This window comes from Eretmochelys imbricata, chromosome 2 (genome assembly GCF_965152235.1).
Source record: "Eretmochelys imbricata isolate rEreImb1 chromosome 2, rEreImb1.hap1, whole genome shotgun sequence".
NCBI classification, from domain to species: domain Eukaryota; kingdom Metazoa; phylum Chordata; order Testudines; family Cheloniidae; genus Eretmochelys; species Eretmochelys imbricata.
In genome coordinates, this window is record NC_135573.1 from 214,990,411 (window position 1) to 215,014,974 (window position 24,564).

Consider the following 24,564-nt stretch of genomic DNA (forward strand, 5'->3'; position numbering starts at 1 on the left):
GTTCTTGAACCTCAAACTGGCACTCCTGGAATATTCCTTCTCTCTTAGAGGTCATTCCCTTTACCCATGTGCCTTTTAAGCAATCGTATAGTTTTGTTATTGCCATTGACACTGTCCCACATGACACTGTCATAAGCAAACTAGGGAAATGTGGTCTTGATAAAGTTACTACAGTATAAGGTAGGTGCATAAGTGGTTAAAAGGTCCTATTCAAAGAATAGTTATCAGCAGTTTGCTGTCAAACTGGGAGATTGTATCTATTGGATTTCCACAGAGTGAGTCCTGGGTATGGCACTATTCAATATTTTCATTAGTGACTTGGATAATGGAGTGGAGCGTATGTTTATAAAATTGGTGGATAACAGCATCCAGGAGGGGGTAGAAAGCACTTTAAAGGACAAGATTAGCTTTCAAAATGACCTTAAAAATTGGAGAATTAGTCTGAAATGTACAAGATGAAATTCAGTATAAGACAAGTGCAAAGTACTTTACTTAGGAGCTAAAAATCAAATATACAACTACAAAATGGGGAAGAGGTGGTAGAGTCGAAAGGGGGCAAACTATCCAGATATGTTACATGGATTGAACATCACCAGCCTGCTGGAAGAGATGGAAACAGGCAGCAGCTAAGATGATAAAACTTCTAATAATTGATATTACAGTAAATAAAATCTTGCCCTGTGCTGTGTGAGCACCACTATATACAAGATTGACATGACATGTTAAACTCCTTATTTTAGGTCACTTGTGACTCTTTTCATCTACTGTCCTTTGGTCTTAAATTTCTTATGCTTGTTCTCAGCACAGAAATTAGGTGTTTGTGAAAGTTTGATATAAATCCATTTGCTGTTTGTGAATTACATCAGTATAAAATAACACTCTTTTGCATTCAAAATAATACAGTTTGCTTTTTTATTTTTTACATATTAGGAAATCAGCAAATCAGATCACAGATTTCACCCAGGCCATTTTACAAACTTTCCGTATGATGTATGTATGTTCATTAATGTGAATTATGTCCTTTGTAATACATCATAGCCCTCCATTTATTATTGCAAAAGGGGTTACAGTCTGTGGCCACAATCCTGCAAGTTGCAATGCATGGGCAGACCTCTGTACCTACATATAACCTCACTGATTTTAGAGGAGCTACCATCAAACTGATGGAGCCACTCGTGGAGAATACCTTTCAGAATCATGACCTGACTCTCTGTAATCAACAGGCTTTCAGTGACGCATTCTCTGTCACATATCCAAATTATGTCATAATAATGTTAAGCTCTGGTATAACATTTACTTTATAGGTTCATAAAACCTCCAATTCTGAGTAACAGTAAAATGTTAAGATTGTTAAATATGTAAACAAACAAAAAAAGTACTTACTCCCAAAGAGAATGCAAGACTGTCACCTCTAACAGGTGACTCTAACAGACAGTTAAAGAAGCAGGGTTTGGGGACATATTAAATTCAAATCTCCCATCCAGACATGAAGTATTTTTCAAAATGTTAAAAACGAGGCCTACCAGAGTCTGTGTATACATTCAGTAGGCAAAACTTTTAGCTGAAAAATATGGGAAACACACACTTTTGGGGAATTGCCACTGTGTATTCTTTAAAACAACTGTATAGATACACAAAAACTTTGCATGATTCCATATCATACAAAGATCCAGCACTTTGTACATGGCTCGTCGGTAATTTTTACATGTTTTAATAAGACATATTTTGTCTACATTAAAATGGGCCATATTCACAGTTCCAGTTTATTGTACATATTGTATATTTTATGGTGAAGTTTCTTGCTTGACTTAAATGAGTTTAGTTATAAACTGTGCATGCAGATCTCAAGTGATAGTCTTTTAATAGATGTCAGATACACTTTATTGCTACCCTCTTTTATTTCAGTAACGTTTTAATTAATTCACACTGATTGAATAAATGTACATTGAGACTTGTTTCCTAATGAGGGCACATTTAGAGGAAAGGTTTTGCATCATTCTGATATCCTGTGGGTAATTATATTCTAATTATATGGTGGGGGGAAAAGTCTATAACTCAGTGCTGATATTGTTCATTGGACCCAATTAATTACATGCACATAATGAAAGTTCATGATAAAGTTGACTGGCAGTGAGTTTAAAAGTCTTTAACTCAATTGAATCCTAGCCTAGCATGAGTATAGAATTAGACTATAACCAGGTTAGAAATGGAGTATTAGAATGGGATGAGTGAATCTCCAAGAAGAAAGAAAAGCTGCCCTCTCTTTGCAGTATGGCTTGTTATACGAAGCGAAAAAGGAGTAAGGCTGCCTGACATCTTGGCTTCTCCATTTTGGTGCCTTCTCTCTCTTTGTTTCATTTTTTCAGTGCACAACCACACCATTCTTTCTGTCAGTGTAAACAAGTAATAGAACAATTCGATTTTCCTCTCTATCCACTCTAAATCATATATGTTCCTTTGTGTAACAACAAACCAACCAAATCGCATAATATGATTAATACATAATGAGTCTGATTCTACTGTCACTTACCACTTTCACTCCGGTGAAACTTGATTGGAGTTACTGCATATAATTACTTCAATCCACATAAGTGATCTTAAAAACCATAATCCAAACTTTGTATTTACAAATCAAGGTACACATTGTAAACCATTATGTACATTGACTTTACATTGGGTATATTACGAAACTCCACACATCATTGTTTCCATAGTAACTAATCAATTTCAGAAAGAGAAAGTGGAGTGACATTAAGATTTATCAAAAAGTGAAAGAAATAAAATGGATAAAATAGACCACAAAGTCAGCATTTGGTGGTGTGGGGGTTTATTGCCAGTAGTTAGGATTATCTGCCTAAGTCATTGTTGGGCCATTCTTGAGTGATTTGGTCACTCCTAAAAGTTATTGCAATAGAAACCTTCGAATACATCACACTATCTTGCATTCTGTTGCATAAATTAATTCAGATTGTTTTTCATCTGGTGAAAATACACATTATAAAAGCAAGCTTTATGATGCATAGGAAAGGTAAGTGACCTGGCAATGGCATGACAGGAAATGTGTAACAGAGTTGGGAATTAGTTCTCCTGGATCCTATTCCTGTGCCTTAACCTTAAGACTATTCATCTGTTCTTCTCGTGTAGTGTATGGGTGAAATTCACTCTTGTGCAGAGAGTCAGCTCAAGGCCTATGCACCATTTAAACCCTCAAAAAAGATGGTAAGTGGTTCATAGGGCTTGTTTAAGGCTTCTGCACAGGGGTAAATTTCACCCTATTTAAGCAACTTTCATTTACACAAATAATGCTTACTAATGTATGTCCTTGCACTGCAAAATTTATACAATAGTGTTGCACACCATATAATGAAACCGTGAGATTAAAACAGAGAGAGAGGTATTTTCCTCAAACACATTGTATCAAATTTCAGATTCAGTTCTCTGCGAATCTAAAACAGTCGAAATACAATGGTGTTCTTATCTACAGCAAAAGCTTTTCCATTTCTTTGAAGTCAGATTGAAATTAATAATTGCCCTGGAGGAAAGAATGTATCTTTCCAACTAATTATCTGTATTGCAAACACAGTTCAATGTTAAAATGAATAAGATGCTGATAAACTGAAATGGCAGACATTCAATCATTTTGAATTATACCTTGCTGCCTTCCCACCCCATCACTGTTATCCATTCTTAAATTTGTTTCTCAGATCATCTTCCATTGGACTTTAATACACATTTATCTTAAATCGACTTTTTCTGTTTGTATCTTCTTTCTTAGAGGATCACGTATTATTAGCTACTGTGGTATACATTTATGTTAGGTTTTAAATGTAAGTAATAAGCCATGCTGTCTTGGGCCTTACTGTTGATTCATTCTTTGAGTGCACTGTGAGTTGTGAGATCAAAGGCCAACTGTCTTCAATTGCTCAAGAAGTGCACCAGTGATCCAGAAATGTGAACACAGAAAAAAAAAATCTGTTTGTGATCTTAGTAGGATTCTTTTATATTTTTAATTTGATATCTAAACATTTAACAAAAATATCAGGCTCCATATTCTGCACAAATATACCCTTGTTCTCAAAATAGCTCACAAAATACAGTACAAGGGAAAGAGTAATTAATAGAGAAAAAGTTCTAAACAACTTACCTGTGCTATTTTTGGGTTATATTCACCGGTACAGCCCAGCTGCTTTGTGGTACTCTCCTGTGGCAAAGCAGTCTTATATCTAATGTAACCAGACAGCTGACGGAAACCTTGGGAGGCATAGAGAGACCCTCCACAGCAGCTCTGAGGCTGTCCCCTCTCTTGGCCTTCAGTGCAGGCATATAACTAAGGCAAAGAGGTTTGGCCAAAATGTCCATGTACCTGGTTGATCCTGGGCTGCTGGCATAGCCCCTTGGGAATGAGGGCAACTGGTGCAAGATTAGAGCAGCCTGCTTTTAAAAAATATGTTGATGTGGATGTCAACAATCTCTCCCATGTTTGATCTGTTCTTACTTTCATTCAATGTTTGTGTAATATTATTGAAAAACTTGTAATAAAACCGCTCTCACAATAAATGGGTAACTCAGGTTTCCTTGACCCTTCTTAGTCTGAGTTCCAAGATGCTTATGGCACAGAGACAGCTTTTGCTGAATGATGGTCTGCTCGTGGAGATTCATGAAGATCAGATGCCCATGTATCTATTAGTTCGATCAGGTGCCTTCAATACAGTTTATTGCACACCCTAGTGGGAGTAAACAGAGCTGTACTTGTGAATGTCACAATTTCATTTTTTAAAAGGTGTAGTAGTGTATACCTTTGCCTATCAACAGAAAATAGAAATTCTTTCTGTACATGCACACTGTATTAACCAATCAGTAGAAAAAGATCTTTTGTCAGAAGCTCCTGGCTTTGGACTAGGATTCAAAGGACCAATATATATATATATATATATATATATATATATTTACAAGAAGCAAAAGGTGTCTCTTTAAACTATTTTGGGCAACACAGACAATCTTTCCACATTCTTTCTCTGAATCTATAACCAAGTGTTCTCAGTCTCATTCTCAGAAATATGAATTGTGATGTGGTAGCCATAATGCTGTGAGAATATACTTTTGTTCAAGAGTGTCAGAAATAGGAATAAAGCAGCTCACTTAATTGTTCTGCATGACTGTTGTAATGTTCCTTTTAGTGGATTTTCCCTCCCCCCTCCTATTGTTCTAATGTTTTAGCGGAAATTTTTTTTTTCCAACAGACTCTACCCACTTTAGGAGTTTCAGTCCCTGAGGTGTGTAACATAGAGGTGTCCACATATACATAAGTGTAAAAGGATCTTGATATTGCAACATTCTTCTTGCAATAAAGTGCATTTGGGGGCTGGCCTAGTGGTTTCGTGGTGGAGGTCTACATTGTCAGTTGAAAAGCCCTATTTCAGTTTTCAGGTTCTTTCTCTCTTATCTGGAGGCAGTGCTTCATGGTACTCAACAGTGACTCCCTGGAGTGATATTGAGTGATCCAAGTTCCATCCTATCTAACAGCCAAGGGATAGTGTGACAAAGTGGGAAATGTGAGGGGGAGAAAAAGGGGTATGAAAGATGGGAAAATGTGTAGAATTAGAATACTCACTTGGTGTAACAAGGGTTGTTTTGAATGTTATCAACCTGAAGAATGGACAGAAGAGCAGAACAATTTCATTCTGTAAGCCATCAAAATGTACATTAACTTTTCAAAGTGCTACATTGAGTAACTCTCACTCAACTTCACCCATGTCCATCAGACAAAATAATTTACAGCTACATCATTCATGCAATAAAAAAAATCATTGAATAGAACATAGTTCTAGTATAAATGTCTCCCATCTTGAAAATAAATGTCTGCATTTTGCAAGTTCATTTATTTTAAGCATCGGCTTTGCCTAACATTAATTTAGAAGTTGTGCACCATTGTTCAGAAATGTTTTTATTAAATTGTTATTATCTCTTTAAATTGCCATTTTTAGTTTCTGATAAAACCTTGGATATCATAGTAACATCCCAATTCTTGAAAACTTTCCCTTTTTAATTGTAATTAGAAAGGAACCTTCATTTAGATTTTCTTCGATAGAAGTATACAAAACATCAGTGCTAGAGAATCTGAGAGAAGATTTTTTGGCCACAAAATGTAAATTTCTTTCTGTATTTGTATTAATGCAAATATACAGTAAAAATCAAGATATCGATCATAGTATACATGTATCTGTACTATGGGCCAGATCCTTGTTGGTGCAATGCACGTAAAAAACCTGTGCCTAGCAGCAGGAGTGTGGAATAGAAGGTGGACAGTCCCTTATCTGCCCCTTCAAAACATTACAGAGAGGACACTCTTGTGGCCCGCCCATGACATACTCTGGTGTCCTATATGTATCTAAGATAGATGGCAGGAAGTACAGATATTGCTGAGTATAGGCTAGTGTATGTGCCAGACCAAAATAAGGCAATTCATGATCCTGAGCACACTGCAACACTCCATTAACTCTGGTTCTGCCACTCCATCCCTGCCCCAGCAACGTGATCCCGCCATCAGTTGGAAAAGTGACAGCAGGTGCCTCATAATACAGAAACACTGTTTCGGTTCTGTACATTTGAGATGTTTAGAGTTGCAGTTGGGATTGATGGATGTATTGCAACACCATTTTTGAAGCAGGCATTAGATTCACTGCGGCAGTCCCTTGGGGGAAAGTCCTGTAGAAGTTAATACAGGATAAATATACATTTTTAGAAATCCTGTAAAACAATAGATTATAGTAGATAATGTCTGTTCTGTAGATTTTCATAACATCTAATGGAATTCTATAGCAGGAATATAATTTTTCAGTTATACTCTATAGGATATAGATATGCTATAGAAAACTCCTATATTTCTGTTAAAGCCTGAAGGATTTTTCTGTTTCCAGTGTATGGAGAAATCTTACAGTATAACTGTGCAGGAGAAGCTTTCTTGTTCAGTTAGGCAAATTGTTCTCTAAACCAGACTACAAGTAATACAAGCTGGATAAAGGATATTGCTGGAAATGGAAGCATCAGCCATAGTGCCAAGTGAGGGGCTTTGCTGTTATCTGGGTCTCACGCTGGGATTAAAAAAAACAACAACAACTGTGCTTGAGGTAATCATCACTTGCTGCTTCTAGTTTGTGAATGATCAATAACAGCAGGTTTGGGTATTGTGGTAAACATCGCTTTTGTGAAGACTATTCTCAGCAATGTAAAAATACTTCTTCTCTGAGAAACAGCATGGTGTAAAAAGAGATTTTTAACAGCACATATTAGGAATAGACCTATTTTTTAAATAATTTATTTTTTCTCTGTTAAAATTATTTCCCCCTTTATATGTTGGATTTTACCCCTTTCCCTTATCTTCAGTGTTGTTCAATCTGACACTGTTTAGAGTTTGAATTCTCCCCAATTCCCTGACTTCTGTCCTTAAACCATTTTTGTATATCAGCCACACATGATTTGAGCTTTGAAAATACTTCAACATCAATAGCCATATTTGATCTTTTGCACCAAGGTATTACAAAATCCTACTTAACTCATGTATTTTCTCTTCATGTAGCTCTTATTAATTTTTGAGTGATTGATCTTGCTGATAATAATTATTTCCAAAGTTGTTTAGAATGTTTCTTGTTGTGCGGAATTTGTTTTAATATTTGAAATCGTCTCTCTTCGCTCATAGCATTACCAGATTCCCCATTTAAAAATACTAGAGTGAGTGGCACAGTGGATTTGTGCAAGGCATATCTGAGTTTAACTCTTGTGTTAGATAAAAAATGAAAATCCGATTGGTTGTCTCATCCTGGTCCCAATTTGTAAAAATCATAAAAGCCATGCACTATTGGCAGTCTCGGGGCAACACAGAGAGTGTGTGTGTTTTGCAGGTCAGTGCTGAGATGCATTGCCAAGGCTGTTCAGGTAAGCTTGTACAATGCCTGGCCAACACTGTTAATCTGTCCCTTGACTAAGCATTAAATGTACTTTGATATTTAAAACAACTAAGTTACATGCCAGATTCTTGGGCCCTGTGAAGGGGCATGTCCTCACACTGGTATGGAGGAGACTAACAAGCTCTTCAGGGCATGTTCCACACTAACAAGATGTACCGTGAAGGCTTGTTCAGTCTGCAGGAGCAGGAGATTAAAAGGAGGAATTTACCACTGGAAGGGGTAGTGAACAGGAAGAAGGCTGCTCCACCCAGAGACTGAGGGTAACAGAGGTAGTCCAGCAGAGTAGGAAACCGTTCTGATTGACAGCAAAGCAATATGTCCCAGGAAGAGGGGTAGAAAGTAAACCCCATGAAGGGGTAATAGACTCTGGGAGACTAAGCCCTTAGAGCTGGATATCCAGGGGCTGTCTGAGAGACTAGCCCTCTTTCCAGACAGATCCTCCTTTCTCACAAGGGGAAGGGAAGAGGAGGAGCCAATCCTTCGTCCCTATGCAATTGCCTCAGAAAGCTTCCCCAAGTGCTAGAGGGTAAAGAATGGACAGTGGGACCTGGGGGAGGAAACGGGGGGCAGTCCAGGGAGCCCCTTCCCAGCCCACTATAATCCTATTGTACTGGTACAGAAGTGAAAAGCATCCAAAAGGCCAACTTAACTGGCTTCTTGAAGGTTCTTACTGTGTAGGGAAAATATCCAGCAAGTATAGAGTGCCATATCTGTTCTGTGCTATACACCCGTAGGCTCCTATTGGAGGTCAGAGTGCTACTGTCCTTCACCAATCCCTGGCTGCTGAAAGGGTCTCTTTGTGGCCATAAGCAGCCAGGTACAACTTAGGGCATCAAGAGGCAACTAGGAGCATTAATTTCTGCCAGGGCAAGAATGACCCCTGCCCAGACCCTGATTTGGGGAACACAATGATAGTATAAAGCCTCTGCTGCCCCCCAGTAAACCCCAATAACAATAGTTCTGTTCAGGCATTGTACTAAGTCGAATGCCTGTCAGCTATGCCAGAGAATCTGTGTCAAAATCTCTTACTAATTAGTTTAAACTTCTTTAGAAAGAATGGGATAAAATAATTGCAGTGAAACCCCATTGGCTTTGCTGCAAGTACTCCAGGGATTGATTTGCCCCAGTATGTAACATAAGCTGTGGCATTTAATACATTGCTTATTGAGCACAGTTGGGGGGAGTGGGGGAGTGGCACAAAAGTGCCCTTCATGTGGTTTCCTGCTGAAGTAGTTCTGTGCCAGTCTAATCCCCTGGCTAGTTTAAAGCCCCTTTGTATGTCTAGAGTGATATAAAATTAATAGAGCACAGCCCAGGATTGGGGATACAGGTTTTATGTAATCAAGATCTTCCATATCATTTTGCATTGTATTTTGTGGACATGTGAAAAAGGACATGATGGATCTATTTTATAAATAGAGTCATAAATGAATAATACAGAGAACAAGTAGAATTCTCCCTCTTTTTAATTTTAAAGGTATCGCAAAGTTTGGTGAAACTAGTTGATAACAGTTGAAAGTCTGGTTGTCAAATCTCACAGTATTTCTCTTTCTACAGAGTTGTATCTTCTCTGTCTTTCACACCCATATGCCCTATGCATCAATATTATCAGAAGTTGCCAACCTCTTAGAAGTCTGATGTAGGTTAGCTGTGCTCTCTGTATATTGTTTCCCTATTCCACAAAATGTATCTTTTCTAAAAGAAAATATTTCTCTTAAATCTATATAGTCAATTTATTACAGTACCTGAAAGTATGAGTATATTTTGCCAGTGCCCAATGAAAGTGCCCTTAAAAAACTGTCTGTCCTGCATCAGAAACAGTTTTATAGAGATTAGTGATCTGTTAAAGAATTTCATTTTAAATTATTAGGAATTTATGTGATTAGCTTCCATGTTAGAGAACCTAGACCTGGCAGATGGGGATAATACAATATCAGATTATCTTTCACACCATTGCATTTGTTTTGTGATTGGACAGTTGTCATCTATCTATTGCCTAGCCTCTGTGGCACGTCTAGGCACATAAATAGATGTTGTGTGAAGTAGACAAACGTCACGTAGTGACTTGACTGAGGTCTCATTTTCACTAATGTAAGATCTGAATCTTTGCCTCTAGTGGAAAAGCTCGTACTCGGCTCCACTTTGTCAGCTAAAGTAAACTTGTATTCCATGTTAAAATGCCCTTTTATACTTTTCTTCTAGGAAAGACAGGCAACTGTGAAAAAGGAAAAGAGCTGTCCCCAGCAAATGAACAAATTGGGAGAACGGACTAAGATGCAAAGAGCAAATTCTGTCACTGTAGATGGACAAGGACTTCAGGTGTGATTGTTGTGGGTTTGTTGTTTTGTTTTGTTTTTTATATGGGTATTTATAGATTAAGAGAAGAAAACACACTGAGCAACCTTAAAAAGGAACCATTTCCTACAGTACGATATAAATATTTCCAATACTTCTAAGTATTAGAAAATACTACAGTTTACCTTACAATAATGTAAATGTTTCCTTCTCTAAGAATGTCATCTGTGCAGGATTCTCGCTCCTGGTTCTCAGCTCTCTAGAATGAGACTGGTGGAACTTCCGAAACTCTTAAATTATTTTTAGCCACAAAAATGTACCAGTAACGGGCCAAAGCATGATTCAGGCCCTTCAACAGCTGATTGAACAGCTTATATTGTCCATACTTTGTAGATAACACTAAGTTCTGTGTTTCCATTAATCTGATACATGGTGAAGGTACTCCATTTTTATTTATTTTGTAAAGCACCATGCACACATATTCATATATATTTAGGTCAGAAGGGACCATTATGATCATCTAGTCTGACCTCCTGCACAAGGCAGGCCACAGAATTTCACCCACCACTCCTGCAAAAAACCTCACACCTATATCTGTGCTATTGAAGTCCTCAAATCGTACTTTAAAGACTTCAAGGAGCAGAGAATCCTCCATATGGAACTATATGAACAATAATAGAGTAATACCTTGTTTCTTACCAGGATTCAAGCTTGGTTGAAGGCAAGATTGCTGAGGCTTTGTCCATATGAGCCTGAGTTTATAGTAGTAGGTCAGGGAAACAACCAGAAGATTTGGCAAAAGTGATCTCTATGCCTTTGGTTGAGGGAGTTTGCCTGCATTTTGTAAGACAGATTCAAAGCTTGGTGTATTTATTGGATTCTTTACTACTTTAGGATGCCCTGCTAGTGCTAGTGATGAAAAGTACTTTTATTATTTGTTTGGCCCGGAAGCTGTTTCTTGGAATCTACGTGACCCAAATAGCCCATTAGGGTGTTTCCATTGGAATTTTCAGAAGCACTCAGGTGCAGTTTCAGGTGCTGGTTTAACTTTTAAAGTCTTAAATGGCTTGGATCATCCTGTGTACTTCAAAGTCCCCCTTTTTCCTCATGTGATGCTGCAGCAGTTGGCAGTAAAATGACTGTACCTACTTGGGCAAGGAATCTGGGTGAAGCCAAGTAGAGACAACTGTGATGTCTATACACCAGTGTAAGGAGCCTGGGTAACAAAATGCGGGAACTAGAACTACTGGTGCAGGAAGTAAAACTAGATATTATAGGGCGAATGGAAACACAGTGGAATAGTAGTCATGCCTGGAATACAGGTACTGACAGGTATATGCTGCTCAGGAAAGACAGAGATAAAGATAAAGATGGTGGAGTAGTATTGTATACTAATGGTGAGGTAGACTTTAAAGAAATTAGAATTTGTGTAAGGGATATAATGAAATCTGTTTGAGTCAAATCACTCTGGGGAAGAAAGGCAACAGTGGGATATAGTGCTTGGGGTCTGCTACAGACCTCCAGGATCTGATTTGGGTAAGGACAGAGACTTCTTTAATATTTTTAATGAAATAAATACTACTGGAAATTGTGTGGTCATGGGAGACTTTAATATCCCAGATATAGACTGGAGGACAAGTGCTACTAATAATGATAGAGCCCAGATATTCCTGGATGTGATAGCCAACAGATTTCTTCACCAAATAGTCACTGAACCAACAAGAGGGAATGCTATTTTAAATTTAGTATTGGTAAGTAACGAGAATTACTTAAAGGGCAACCTTGGTTTGAGTGATCATGACTTAATGCACTGTAAGCTAAAATTACATCTGCAATTAGGGGCCTTGCTTGTAAAAGGGCAATTTAAAAAAAAATTAAGGGAATTAGGGAAGTTAACTGGACTGAAGTCAAGGTACTGAATGTGGACAAAGCTTGGAATTACTTTAAGACAAACTTGCAGAAACTGTCTAGAGCCTTCATCCCAAGCAAGGGGAAAAATTTGTAGGGAAGAGTTGCAGACCAAACTGGATAAACAAGCTTCTCAAACAAAATATTAAGAGAAAGCAGAAAGCCTACAAGGGATGGAAGAAGAGATGGATCATGAAGGAAAGCTACTTACTGGAGGTCAGAAAGTGTAGGGGAAAAGTGAGAACTGCCAAAAGCCAAGCAGAGTTGGACTTTGCAAAGGAAATTAAAACCAACAATAAAAGGTACTTTAGCCATAGGAAGAAAACAAGGAAAGAAGTGGAACCACTATGGACAGAGGGTGGGGTGGAGATTAAAGATAATATAGATATGGTCCAACACCTAACCGAATACTTTGCCTCAGTTTTTAATAAGAATAATGAGGAGTTTGGGGGGGGGGGCAGTAGCAAGTGGCTAATGGGAATGAGGATGTGGAAGTAGAAATCACTACACCTGAGGCGGAAGTCAAACAGCTTAATGGGACCAAATCAGGGGCCTGGATAATCTTCATCCAAGAATATTAAAAAGGAACTGGCACATGAAATTGCAAATCCAATAGCAAGGATTTTTAATAAATCTGTAAACTCGGAGGTTGTGACTTGAGAATTGCAAATATAGTACCTATATTTAAGAAAGGAAGAAAAAGCGATCCAGAAAACTACAGTCCTATTAGTTTGACTTCAATTGTATGCAACGTCTTGGAACAAATGTTGAAAGAGAAAGTAGTTAAGGACACAGAGTTAAATGGTAATTGGGATAAAATACAACATGGTTTTACATGACCTTACAAAAGGTCAGGCCAGGACAACCCCGATCTCTCTTTTTTTTTAGAAGATAAGCTGATTTTCTAGACAAAGGAAATGCATTAGATCTAATCTACTTGGATTTCTAGTAAGGCATTTGATACAGTTCCACATGGGAAATTATTAGTTAAATTGGAGAAGGTGGGGATAAACATACAAATCGAAAGGTAGGTAAGGAACTGGTTAAAGGGAAGACTACAATGGGTCATACTGAAAGGGGAACTGTCAGGCTGGATGGAGGCTACTAGTGTAGATCAGTCTTGGAACCAATCTTATTTAACGTTTTCATTAATGACCTTGGCACAAAAAGTTGGAGTGTGCTAATAAAATTTGCAGATGTCACAAACCTGGGAGGTGTTACCAATACAGAGAAGGATGAGACTATCACACATGATTATTTGGATGACATTTAAAACTGGAGTAGAAATGGGATGAAATTTACTAGTGCAAAATGCAAGGTCATGCATTTAGGGACTAACAATAAGAATTTTTGCTACAAGCTTCGGACATATCAGTTGGAAGTGACAGAGCAGGAGAAAGACCTTGTCAATCACAGGATGACTCTGAACTGCCAGTATGATGTGGGCCTGAAAAAAGGCTAATGAAATACTCGGATGCATCAGGAGAGGTATTTCCAGTAGAGAAGTGTTATTACCATCGTACAAGGCCCTAGCCTCAGTGATGTTTCACTCCATATTCTTTATGAAAATATGCTTATGATATGAATATGACATAACTGAGATATACTTTATGCAAGATGGCTCATGTAAGATATCATTAGAAAGGTTATGATTGACTGAATGTAATTATCCAGTTTGTATGCCTGTGTGTGTTACTTTGGGAGTCAACCCCAACCAGCCCTTCAGGTACAACAGTGGAAAAGCCAGACAGGACTAATGGGCCATTAGCAGAGAAAATGGACTGTGAAAGAGCTTAAACAATGAGGAGACCTTGTGGCGTCTTAGAGACTAACGAATTTATTTGGGCATAAGCTTTCATGGGCTATAACCCACTTCATCAGATGCATGGAGTGAAAAATACAGTAGGTAGGTATAAATACATAGCACATGAAAAGATGGGAGTTGCCTTACGAATTGGGGGGTCAGTGCTAATGAGGCCAATTCAATCAGGGTGGATGTGGCCCATTCCCAATAGTTGACAAGAAGGTGTGAGTATCAATAGAGGGGAAATTACTTTTTGTAGTGACCCAGCCACTTTATTCAGGCCTAATTTGATGGTGTCACATTTTCAAATTAATTCCAGTTCTACAGTTTCTCACTGGAGTCTGTTTTTGGAATTTTTTGCTGTTAAGAATGGCTACTTTTAAGTCTGTTATTGAGTGTCCAGGGAGATTGAAGTGCTTGCCTACTGGTTTTTGAATGTTACAATGCTTGATGTCTGATTCGTGCCCATTTATTGTCAAGAATTGTAAGGGTTGAACCCAAGCTGGAAGAGCATCTAGCTTGTGAGTAATAATACCTGAGGTCTCAAGAGGGAGACCAGTGCAGTTGCCTTTCAAGACTTTCTGTAATCTGCCTGCAACAATATGTAGGATGAGAAATACTATTTGTAACCAATTTCTTTAGTGAAACTGGCTTAGTTTGCGTGTTTGGTTTCATTTGCTTAGTAATCTGATCTGTTCTGTCTGCTACCCCTTTTACCACTTAAAATCTGCCTTTTATAGTTAATAAAATTTGTTTTGTTTATTATTAAACCCAGTTTGTGTAATTTCTAACTGGGTGGGGGAGGAGGGAAGAGGCGGATTTTATAATATATCTTTGGGTCTGCACTCCAAGGGAGGTGAACACCTGTGTGCTGGGGGCAAGTCCCCTTAAGTTGAGCCTTCCCAGAACTGATCTCAATGTCTGTTTCATTCTGCAGTTGGGTGTAGCCCTGCCTGTGTGTGTGCTGGAGGAGGCTTAATAGCCTGATTCAGCAAGACAGGTAAAAAGGGTGCCCAAACTGGCATAAGAATTGGGCTCAGTGGTATGTCAGCACATCAGGTGGCATCCTAAGGAGTTCAACCTGTCACAGCCTCATCTGGAATACTGTGTGCAGTTCTAGTCTCCCGTGTTTAAGAAAGATGAATTCAAACTGGAACAGGTGCAGGGAAGGGCTATTAGGATGACTAGGAGAATGGAGAACCTACCTTATGAGAGGAGATTTAAGGAGCTTGGCTTTTTTATCCTAAGAAAATAAAGGCTGAGGGGAGATACGATTTCTCTCTATAAATACATCAGAGGGATAAACGCCAGGAAGGGGGCGGAGTCATTTAAGTTAAGGGTCAATGTTGGCACAAAAGCAAATGGATATAAACTGGCCATCAATATGTTTAGGTTTGAAATTAGACACAGGTTTCTAACCATCAGGGGAGTGAAGTTCTGGAACAGCTTTTGAAGGGATGTAGTGGGGGCAAAAACCTAATGTGTGTCAAGAGTGAACTTGGTATGTTTGTGGAGGGGATGGTGATGATGAGCTTGCCTAAAATGCCATATGGTCCATCCACGACTGCTATTAGCAAATACCTCCAATGGCTGGAGATCGAATACAGTATGGGGCGGGCTCTGAGTTAGTACAGAGAATTCTTTCTCAGGTTTCTGACTGGTGGGTCTCACCCATCTGCTCAGGGTCTAATTGGTCACCATATATGGAGTCAGGAAAGAATTTTCCCCCAGGTCAGAGTGGCAGAGACCCTGGGAGGTTTTCACTTTCCTCTGCAGCATGGGGCACAGGTCACTCGCTGGTTTGAACCAGAGTAAATGATGCATTCTATAACTTGAAGTCATTAAATAAAGATTTGAAGACTTCAGTAACTCAGGCAGAGGTTATAGGTTTATTACAGGGTGGACGGGTGAGGTTCTGTGGTCTGTGGTGTGTCGGAGGTCAGACTAGATGATCACGATGGTTCTTTTGGTTGTAAAGTCTATGGGTCTGTGAGATTCTCCAGATCTGTGAGGGTTTTAGTTTTTGAACTTATTTTATAGTTCTTCCTAACAACATTTATATAAGGACTCAGATTTGGTTAATAAATTCAGTAAATATAGTAAATTGTCCATTCATATTGGTGTCCTAATTTTCTGTATAAGACACTCTGATGCTAAATTTTTGTAGTTACGGTTAATGTGTATTTTTACTACTTAATTACACAGTAAAATAACAAATGCTTATACTTTGTTGGATCAATAATAATCCAAGACAAAATTTTTGTTTTATAATGTTGCCATCTCCCTATAAAATATATAAACTGCCATCAGTAATTTACTCAAAACAGGTGTTCAGGCAGTTTAACTTGGAAGACAAATATTTGGATCAGAAAACTTAATAATTGGCACTTATTTACTGTTTTATAGTCTCAAAACACTATATAAACATTAACAGATCCTCACAACATTTCTGTGAGATTGGTAGTGTGGTCCTCATTGTAAAGAGATGTCTGGTCTTCTATTGAAAACAATGGCAAGACTTCTGTTGCAGGATTGGGCCCAGATAATTTGAGTGACCTGTTCTATGACTTCAGGAAGGCCTTCTTTAAATTAAATTAAGGCATGAAAACGTTCACTAATTTAGTCTAAATCTCAGGTTGCATTTTGAATTATCTGGAAATGTCTACATTATTTAGAAAAGTCATTTAGAAAAGCTGTAAGAAATTAATTGAAAGAGACCTTATTTTTTTCAGAATGGAATAGAATAGAAATTGATTATTAGGCTATTTAGATGGTCCAAGAACTTTTACCTATGATAATATGGTTGGACTTTGAAATATAAAAGCTTTGAAAGGGAAATAATTGCATCTATGAGATTTATTTTTTTGTTTAGAAAAGTATCAAGAAAAAAAAAACATAATCACAGAAGAAAGTGCAGGTAACTCAGTGGCATTGAGGATCTGTGCTACTTAGAGAAGACTATTAATCATAGTTAAGCACATTAATCTTACTTCTTTCTAGTTAACCAGCATAATGATCAGGATTATTATTTCTAATTAGAGGAAGTAATAGATCATGTGTAACCTTAAGATGAGTCTCATTAATTAACCTGAGTCCTAAGGGATTTCAGATAGGTAGTCCATCTTTGTCACAATGAGTATCATTGGTTTACACTTAGTTCACAGGAAAAAACATCATTGGAATTGGACTAAACAACTAAAATTGATTAAAATTATAGATAAGAAATAAATATATGACAATCCTTAATATATCCTGCAATTTTATATCCAAAGTATACTGATGCACAAACATCCAGTGCATACTCTGTATAGATATATTTGGCCTGCTTCTGGTGTTGTATTGGTTTTACACTTGGGTAACTCCATTGACTTCACTGTACTTACTCCTGATTTACCCTGGTGTAAATTAGATCAGAATCAGAACCACTCTGTATACAGTTGTAGGTGGAACTGGTAGTGCTGTCTATCAGTAAGATTGCATGACACTACATTTTAAGACCTTTTTTCAATTGCTTATTGCATTATCAAACTTTAACTGAATTTTTCCATGGCGTATGTCTGTCCTAGACTGAGTATTTTGGAAGTTTTCACTGAAAAAGTTTGAGAGAGAATGAGATTAAGGAGAAATACTTTATTTTGACAATGTTAAAAAAAATAGTAGTTATTTTATTGAGAACTACTAATGCCTCTGTGCTTTGGAGCAAGCACTTGAATTTTGATATAGAAACTGAATTTTTTGTTCAGTTATGTGCTTTTTGCTGTCTCCATCAAAAATCAACCTAATCCGGCCAATTTATAAACCTCTGAAAAATCTCAGTTTGCACATACTCAGTGGAGACTTGCTAGAGTTTAGCAGATAAACTCCCTGAAGATTCCATCTGTACTGAATATGCTCCAGCCCAGGGCTACAGGAGCTGAGCAGGACTTTGCCATGGGGATCAGGCATAACAGCTGAGAGCAAGGACACTCTTAATTCTGGCTTTTGCTAATTTGTGAGTGCTCAACTTTACAACCTTAATATTCATTTAAGGTGTTTTTTCATGTAATGTTTGTATAAAATGGTGTTGAGAACTTTAATGTAAAACTGTTGCTTAATGGATTGAAAAGGGATACAGGATCAGATCCTCAGCTGGTGAATATATTCATAAATTCATTCATGTCACTCAAGCTATGATAATTTACATCAGCTGAGGATGTGCCTCATAATATCTGAAAGTACAAAGCAATTATATTGTCTGCTAGGGTGGTGATAGTTTTGCTTCTAAGCTAAAAACTGATGTCAATATCTATTATAGAGTACTTGTGGCACCTTAAAGACTAACAAATTTATTTGAGCATAAGCTTTCGTGAGCTACAGCTCACTTCATTGGAATGCATCCGATGAAGTGAGCTGTAGCTCACGAAAGCTTATGCTCAAATAAATGGGTTAGTCTCTAAGGTGCCACAAGTACTCCTTTTCTTTTTGCGAATACAGACTAACACGGCTGCTACTCTGAAACCTGTCAATATCTATTATGTTACATCCCCAGCTGAGGGAGGGGAAGCACATAGAGAGCATTCACTTCTCCAATATTAGTATTTCTATCTTTTACTGGTACTGATTGCTACACTTTTTACAAAAAAACACTTGGTTTTATGCCATTTCAATTAGTGAGGGTTAGTAACATGAAAAAAAATACGGATCATCTTGTGAAATCACCTTTAGGTTCAACATTTCACATAGTTTAGGTTCAGACACACCTGGAGACTTGGCTGAAAACATTCGCCAAAGGACTGGGAATGCTAGTTTTACTTTGTTTTAAAAAGACACTTCTTTCTTAAGACCTTGTGTTTTCTTTATTGCTTGTCTGCCATGGCATATACCTGCTCTCTCAGATCAAAGTTATTCGTTTCTTGCATCAGCAGATGTGTACATCCTTTATTTAGCTATATAGTTTATATGTGCCAAGGCTGAATTGATTTCAGTGGAACTTATGTTTAAAATGGCAGCACAGCAGTATGCCAGAGAGAGAATAATAAATGACAAAATTTGTAAAAAATCAGTCAAAAGGGAATTATTGCAAATTGTGGAATTATTGCAACCGGATTACAGTTACAGGAGCACAGGCTGAGTTTGCATTAAGCTTGTTGCTTTCTGTCTACTGTAGGATAAATTGAATGCAACACACAACATTAACGAATGCATGTGTTATTCCCTACTTTTAGATCACTCCAGTTCCAGGAACTCATCCACTTTTAGTTTTTGTCAACCCTAAAAGTGGGGGGAAACAAGGAGAAAGGTATGTTCTTTTCTTCTTTTGTTTTAAAAGTTTGTCAGTCTTTCTGATATGTTGATCCTTTGTGTCAAAATGCAGTTGACAACCTGAAGAGCAACTAGTTTTGAATGACTTTTGGAGTACATTTTAAAAATGTGATGCCTTAGATTTGGACATCCCTAGTATTCTTTTCTGCAGAGGTATTAGTACGGTAGTTAGTGATAAGAGTGAGTTCTCTGCAATATTTTTGGTTCAAGACCCCAAATATCAACTATATCCAGTGATTTATGTATATAATTACTCCTGAGGGAATTCTGTGCCAAAAAATTAAAAATTATGCACACAATATTTTAAAATTCTGCAAATTTTATTTGTCAGTAAATAAATGTGGCTCCAGCATGGCAGTGGGGAGCATTGAGGTGGGAGATCACCCTGAAGCTCCCACCTTCTTTGGTACAGGGACTCGGCAGTGAGGCTGCACCTGACAGTGACACAGTGCAAGGGCTGCACTTGCCCCAGAAACACCCCAGGGCCCTGGCCCTCTGCACTAGATGCACCAGGTGTGGGTGGACAAGCTCAGCTCAGCAGGATCCAAGTGTGAAGAGCTTAGTGTGGGGAGATCTAGGTATGAGGTGAGAGGTTTCCATGTGGGGCAATCTGGGTACGGGTGGCTCAGTGGGAGATCTGGATGCACAGGGGCTCATTGCGGTGTTCCAGGTACAGGGGCAATGGGACTCTGCAGGGATCCAGGTGAAGGTGGTTGGGGTTCAGGAGGGCGGGTCTGGGTGTGTGGGGCTCAGTGGTGGGGTCTGGGTGCTGGGGGAGTGGGGCTTGATGGAGTAGGGGTCCATGTGTAGGGGATCAGTGTAGGGGATCATGGTTGGGATCAGTGGGGTGGGGGTCTGGGTGTGGGGGGCTCATTGGAGGGATCCATGTGTAGGGGATTAGGGCTTGTCAGAGTGAGGATTCAATGGGCCTGTTTAATGGGAGAGCCCCAATTGCTGCCAAGGGGATGCCACATGCCAGACTCCTGCTTCTCCCAGCGATTCCCCTATCTCCTTTTCTTCTCCGTTCCCCCCTTTCTTCCCCATTGTCTCTCCCCCTCGCTCTCCTTCCCTCATATCCCCCATCTCCTCTTACCCAGCCCCACTGCGGTTACCCACTGTTGTACACAGAAAGGTAGCATGACTGGCACTAGGACCCAGTGGCGGCATTAAGCTCCAGAGTCAGCAGAGCTCAGACGCAGCTCTGCGCTTGCAAAAGTGGCAGGGAGCAGTGGCATGTAACCCCGTTTGCCCCCCAATGCCTCTTCTCTGTTTGGAGGGGGGCAATCCCACCCAAAAACTGTGCCCATGGTCGCTCCCACCTCATGTGGCATCCCTTTGCTTCCCTGCCATTTTCTGCAGGAATTCTGCGGGGGGACATTTTCTGCAGAAGCGCAGTCCTGCAGAATTCCCTCAGGAGTATTATAATTTAATTTGCTCTTCTATCTCTTGTACTAATTCTGATATTTTAACAATTCTCTTTATAATTCCCATAATAGTTAGCCATTTAGGCTAATGGTCTATCAAAGAGCAATAGACATACTTTTTGTTCTGATGTAAATCTACCCTTAATATGAACAATAAAAAAAGTTTTCCACCCTCATTATAATACTGGCCACAATGGCCAAGTATTATGAGGACTACAAAAGGGAAGCATTAGAATAATGGCTATAAAGTATTAAGTCTTGATCCTGCAAACATTTACATATCTGCTTAACTTCATAGAATCATAGAATCATAGAATATCAGGGTTGGAAGGGACCCCTGAAGGTCATCTAGTCCAACCCCCTGCTCGAAGCAGGACCAATTCCCAGTTAAATCATCCCAGCCAGGGCTTTGTCAAGCCTGACCTTAAAAACTTCCAAGGAAGGAGATTCCACCACCTCCCTAGGCAACGCATTCCAGTGTTTCACCACCCTCTTAGTGAAAAAGTTTTTCCTAATATCCAATCTAAACCTCCCCCACTGCAACTTGAGGCCATTACTCCTCGTTCTGTCATCTGCTACCATTGAGAACAGTCTAGAGCCATCCTCTTTGGAACCCCCTTTCAGGTAGTTGAAAGCAGCTATCAAATCCCCCCTCATTCTTCTCTTCTGCAGGCTAAACAATCCCAGCTCCCTCAGCCTCTCCTCATAAGTCATGTGTTCTAGACCCCTAATCATTTTTGTTGCCCTTCGCTGGACTCTCTCCAATTTATCCACATCCTTCTTGTAGTGTGGGGCCCAAAACTGGACACAGTACTCCAGATGAGGCCTCACCAATGTTGAATAGAGGGGGACGATCACGTCCCTCGATCTGCTCGCTCTGCCCCTACTTATACATCCCAAAATGCCATTGGCCTTCTTGGCAACAAGGGCACACTGCTGACTCATATCCAGCTTCTCGTCCACTGTCACCCCTAGGTCCTTTTCCGCAGAACTGCTGCCTAGCCATTCGGTCCCTAGTCTGAAGCGGTGCATTGGATTCTTCCGTCCTAAGTGCAGGACCCTGCACTTATCCTTATTGAACCTCATCAGATTTCTTTTGGCCCAATCCTCCAATTTGTCTAGGTCCTTCTGTATCCTATCCCTCCCCTCCAGCGTATCTACCACTCCTCCCAGTTTAGTATCGTCCGCAAATTTGCTGAGAGTGCAATCCACACCATCCTCCAGATCATTTATGAAGATATTGAACAAAACCGGCCCCAGGACTGACCCCTGGGGCACTCCACTTGACACCGGCTGCCAACTAGACATGGAGCCATTGATCACTACCCGTTGAGCCCGACAATCTAGCCAGCTTTCTACCCACCTTATAGTGCATTCATCCAGCCCATACTTCCTTAACTTGCTGACAAGAATACTGTGGGAGACCGTGTCAAAAGCTTTGCTAAAGTCAAGAAACAATACATCCACTGCTTTCCCTTCATCCACAGAACCAGTAATCTCATGATAAAAGGCGATTAGATTAGTCAGGCATGACCTTCCCTTGGTGAATCCATGCTGGCTGTTCCTGATCACTTTCCTCTCATGCAAGTACTTCAAGATTGATTCTTTGAGGACCTGCTCCATGATTTTTCCAGGGACTGAGGTGAGGCTGACTGGCCTGTAGTTCCCAGGATCCTCCTTCCCTTTTTTAAAGATTGGCACTACATTAGCCTTTTTCCAGTCATCCGGGACTTCCCCGGTTCGCCACGAGTTTTCAAAGATAATGGCCAATGGCTCTGCAATCACAGCCGCCAATTCCTTCAGCACTCTCGGATGCAACTCGTCCGGCCCCATGGACTTGTGCACGTCCAGCTTTTCTAAATAGTCCCTAACCACCTCTATCTCCACAGAGGGCTGGCCATCTCTTTATGTATGTTAATAATCACATTGACTTTAATGGGATTATTCACAAGTGTTAAGTTAAACGTGTGTGTAAGTGTAGCTTAGTAGTCACACTACCCCAGCAGAGCCATGACAGAGTGGTGGCAGGGAGCCCCTTCCCACCCCCAGCTCCTCTACCGAGCTTGTGTCTGCTGGACCCCCCCGCGAAGCAGCAAGTTTGAGAGTTAACACCCACTACGATGCATGGGGAAGCTCAGACCTCTTAAAACTATTGTGTCAGACTGTCTGCAACGCACACAGAAATCACTGTATCAGTTACTCTCAAGTCATATTTTCAAGATTTACTTCAAAGCCACGAGTGCTAGAAATATAATTTTATTTTCAACTAAAACTGAAATTCTAGTGTCATCATGCAACTTCAGGAGCTAGTGTAATGCTTGTAGTGCCAATGTCTTAATCTGGCCTTGACACTCCCAGAAGGCTAGGTTGCAGTCTTCTAGCCAAGTGCTAAATAAAGTATTCTTGGGCATTGCAGCTACTTGGATATCAAGAAGCAGCAAAGGTTACAACAGGACTCCCAAATTGTTAGTCAAGGGAAGGAGTAAATATAACCACTGCCACTTTTCTCCAGTTCCCCCCTCACACTCCCGAACACCAACATTACCTTAATTTTGTCTGTCTCAGCCACTCCCAGGTTTTGGCTAGATACTGAGAAGGCTGATCAGCTGTTCTTTCTGTGTCTAATGAAATGATGATGCAGTGTTGTCTGCATTCTAAGGCACAACAGCCCAATTAATTCACCATGTCCCCTAATGGTCTCTCCTAATTTGTATTGGCAAAGGTAACAGAGTAGAACCCTGTGGCACCCACTGGAGAGATTCTCAGAGCAAAAAAGTAATGGACTAAAACTACCATCTGAGTGCTCAGGGGAAAAGAAAAATGACGCAACTCAAGCGAATTAGCTAATCACTGGCATAACCCATACAGATGTTAACAATAATTTATGGTTAATTGTGTCAAAAGCAGGTAATTGATCTAAAATAGCCAACATGGAGACTTCCCAATCAATCACCACAAGGAGGCTGTCCATAAATGAGACTGGAACTATCTTTTCACCATAGGCAGACCTAATCTGGCTAGAAATGTGCTCTTGGCCCATAGGCAGAATATCCTCTGAAGAGGATTTTGCTCTATACCTTTAAGGTGTACTGCTGTGGTCATTTCATCTCAGTGCAAGTAACATTTCAGAAGAATAACAAGAATGTAATTAAGGGCACATGTTGTATTAAAGGATTAATTCTTAAGTGTGAATAAGTCTTCAGGACCTGGTCATAGTAATAGTATTTTACTTTTTTAATTTTCTTGGAATGCCTTTTTTGAATTGCTATCTGGACAGCAACCAAGGACAGGTAACAGATAATTATAGACTGTAGCGGCTACACAGGGCAAAATGGGGCATTTTTCTCTACTGTTTTGCACCTTATATAGTCATTTACACCTGTGCAAAGTGAAATTATAGCACTTTACACCCACTTTGCACTCACTTTGCACAGGTGTAAATGTGACTACTCAAAGCATGAGGCAATATAGAATCATGTGCATGGTTTCTGCCCCAGACACTATATAGCTAAAAGATAGAGGATAGGATGTAACAAAACCACAATGACTATCCAGCAGTGTTTGTTGTTGTCCTTTGTTAGTCCCAGGATTTTTGAGGGTGGATTTATTTGTTATTTAGTAAAAGTAGTATTTGAAAGGAGGACGAGTGATTTTAGGTCCCTTGGAAGAAACGTGCTTTTGGTGTGTTTTTGTAGTTAGTGTTTTTTGGTTTGGTTTTGTAGTTTTTTGTTTTGTTTTGTTTTTTAAGAACTTGAAGGAGGTAAGGGGAAATACTGTGTTAGGTTAGGTCCTTGCATGAGCCTTGTACCCCTAAACTTCTGGTCCAGAGTGAGAACATTTTCTTCTGAATCGTACTGACTCCATCGTA

At 39.4% G+C, this 24,564-nt stretch overlaps 1 protein-coding gene across 6 annotated transcripts in view; it reads left to right on the plus strand.

The window, feature by feature from the left end:
- Nucleotides 1–24,564, plus strand: part of DGKB (diacylglycerol kinase beta) — a 440,036-nt gene that overhangs the window by 141,190 nt on the left and 274,282 nt on the right. For 4 of the 6 annotated variants that reach the window (XM_077809368.1, XM_077809370.1, XM_077809371.1 and 1 more), the window contains 3 exons: nucleotides 5,241–5,273; nucleotides 10,167–10,283; nucleotides 19,176–19,249. In XM_077809368.1, coding sequence (XP_077665494.1) covers nucleotides 5,241–5,273; nucleotides 10,167–10,283; nucleotides 19,176–19,249 — 224 coding nt within the window. The remainder of the gene's footprint in view (nucleotides 1–5,240; nucleotides 5,274–10,166; nucleotides 10,284–19,175; nucleotides 19,250–24,564) is intronic. The other 2 variants (XM_077809373.1, XM_077809374.1) reach the window with 1 other exon arrangement.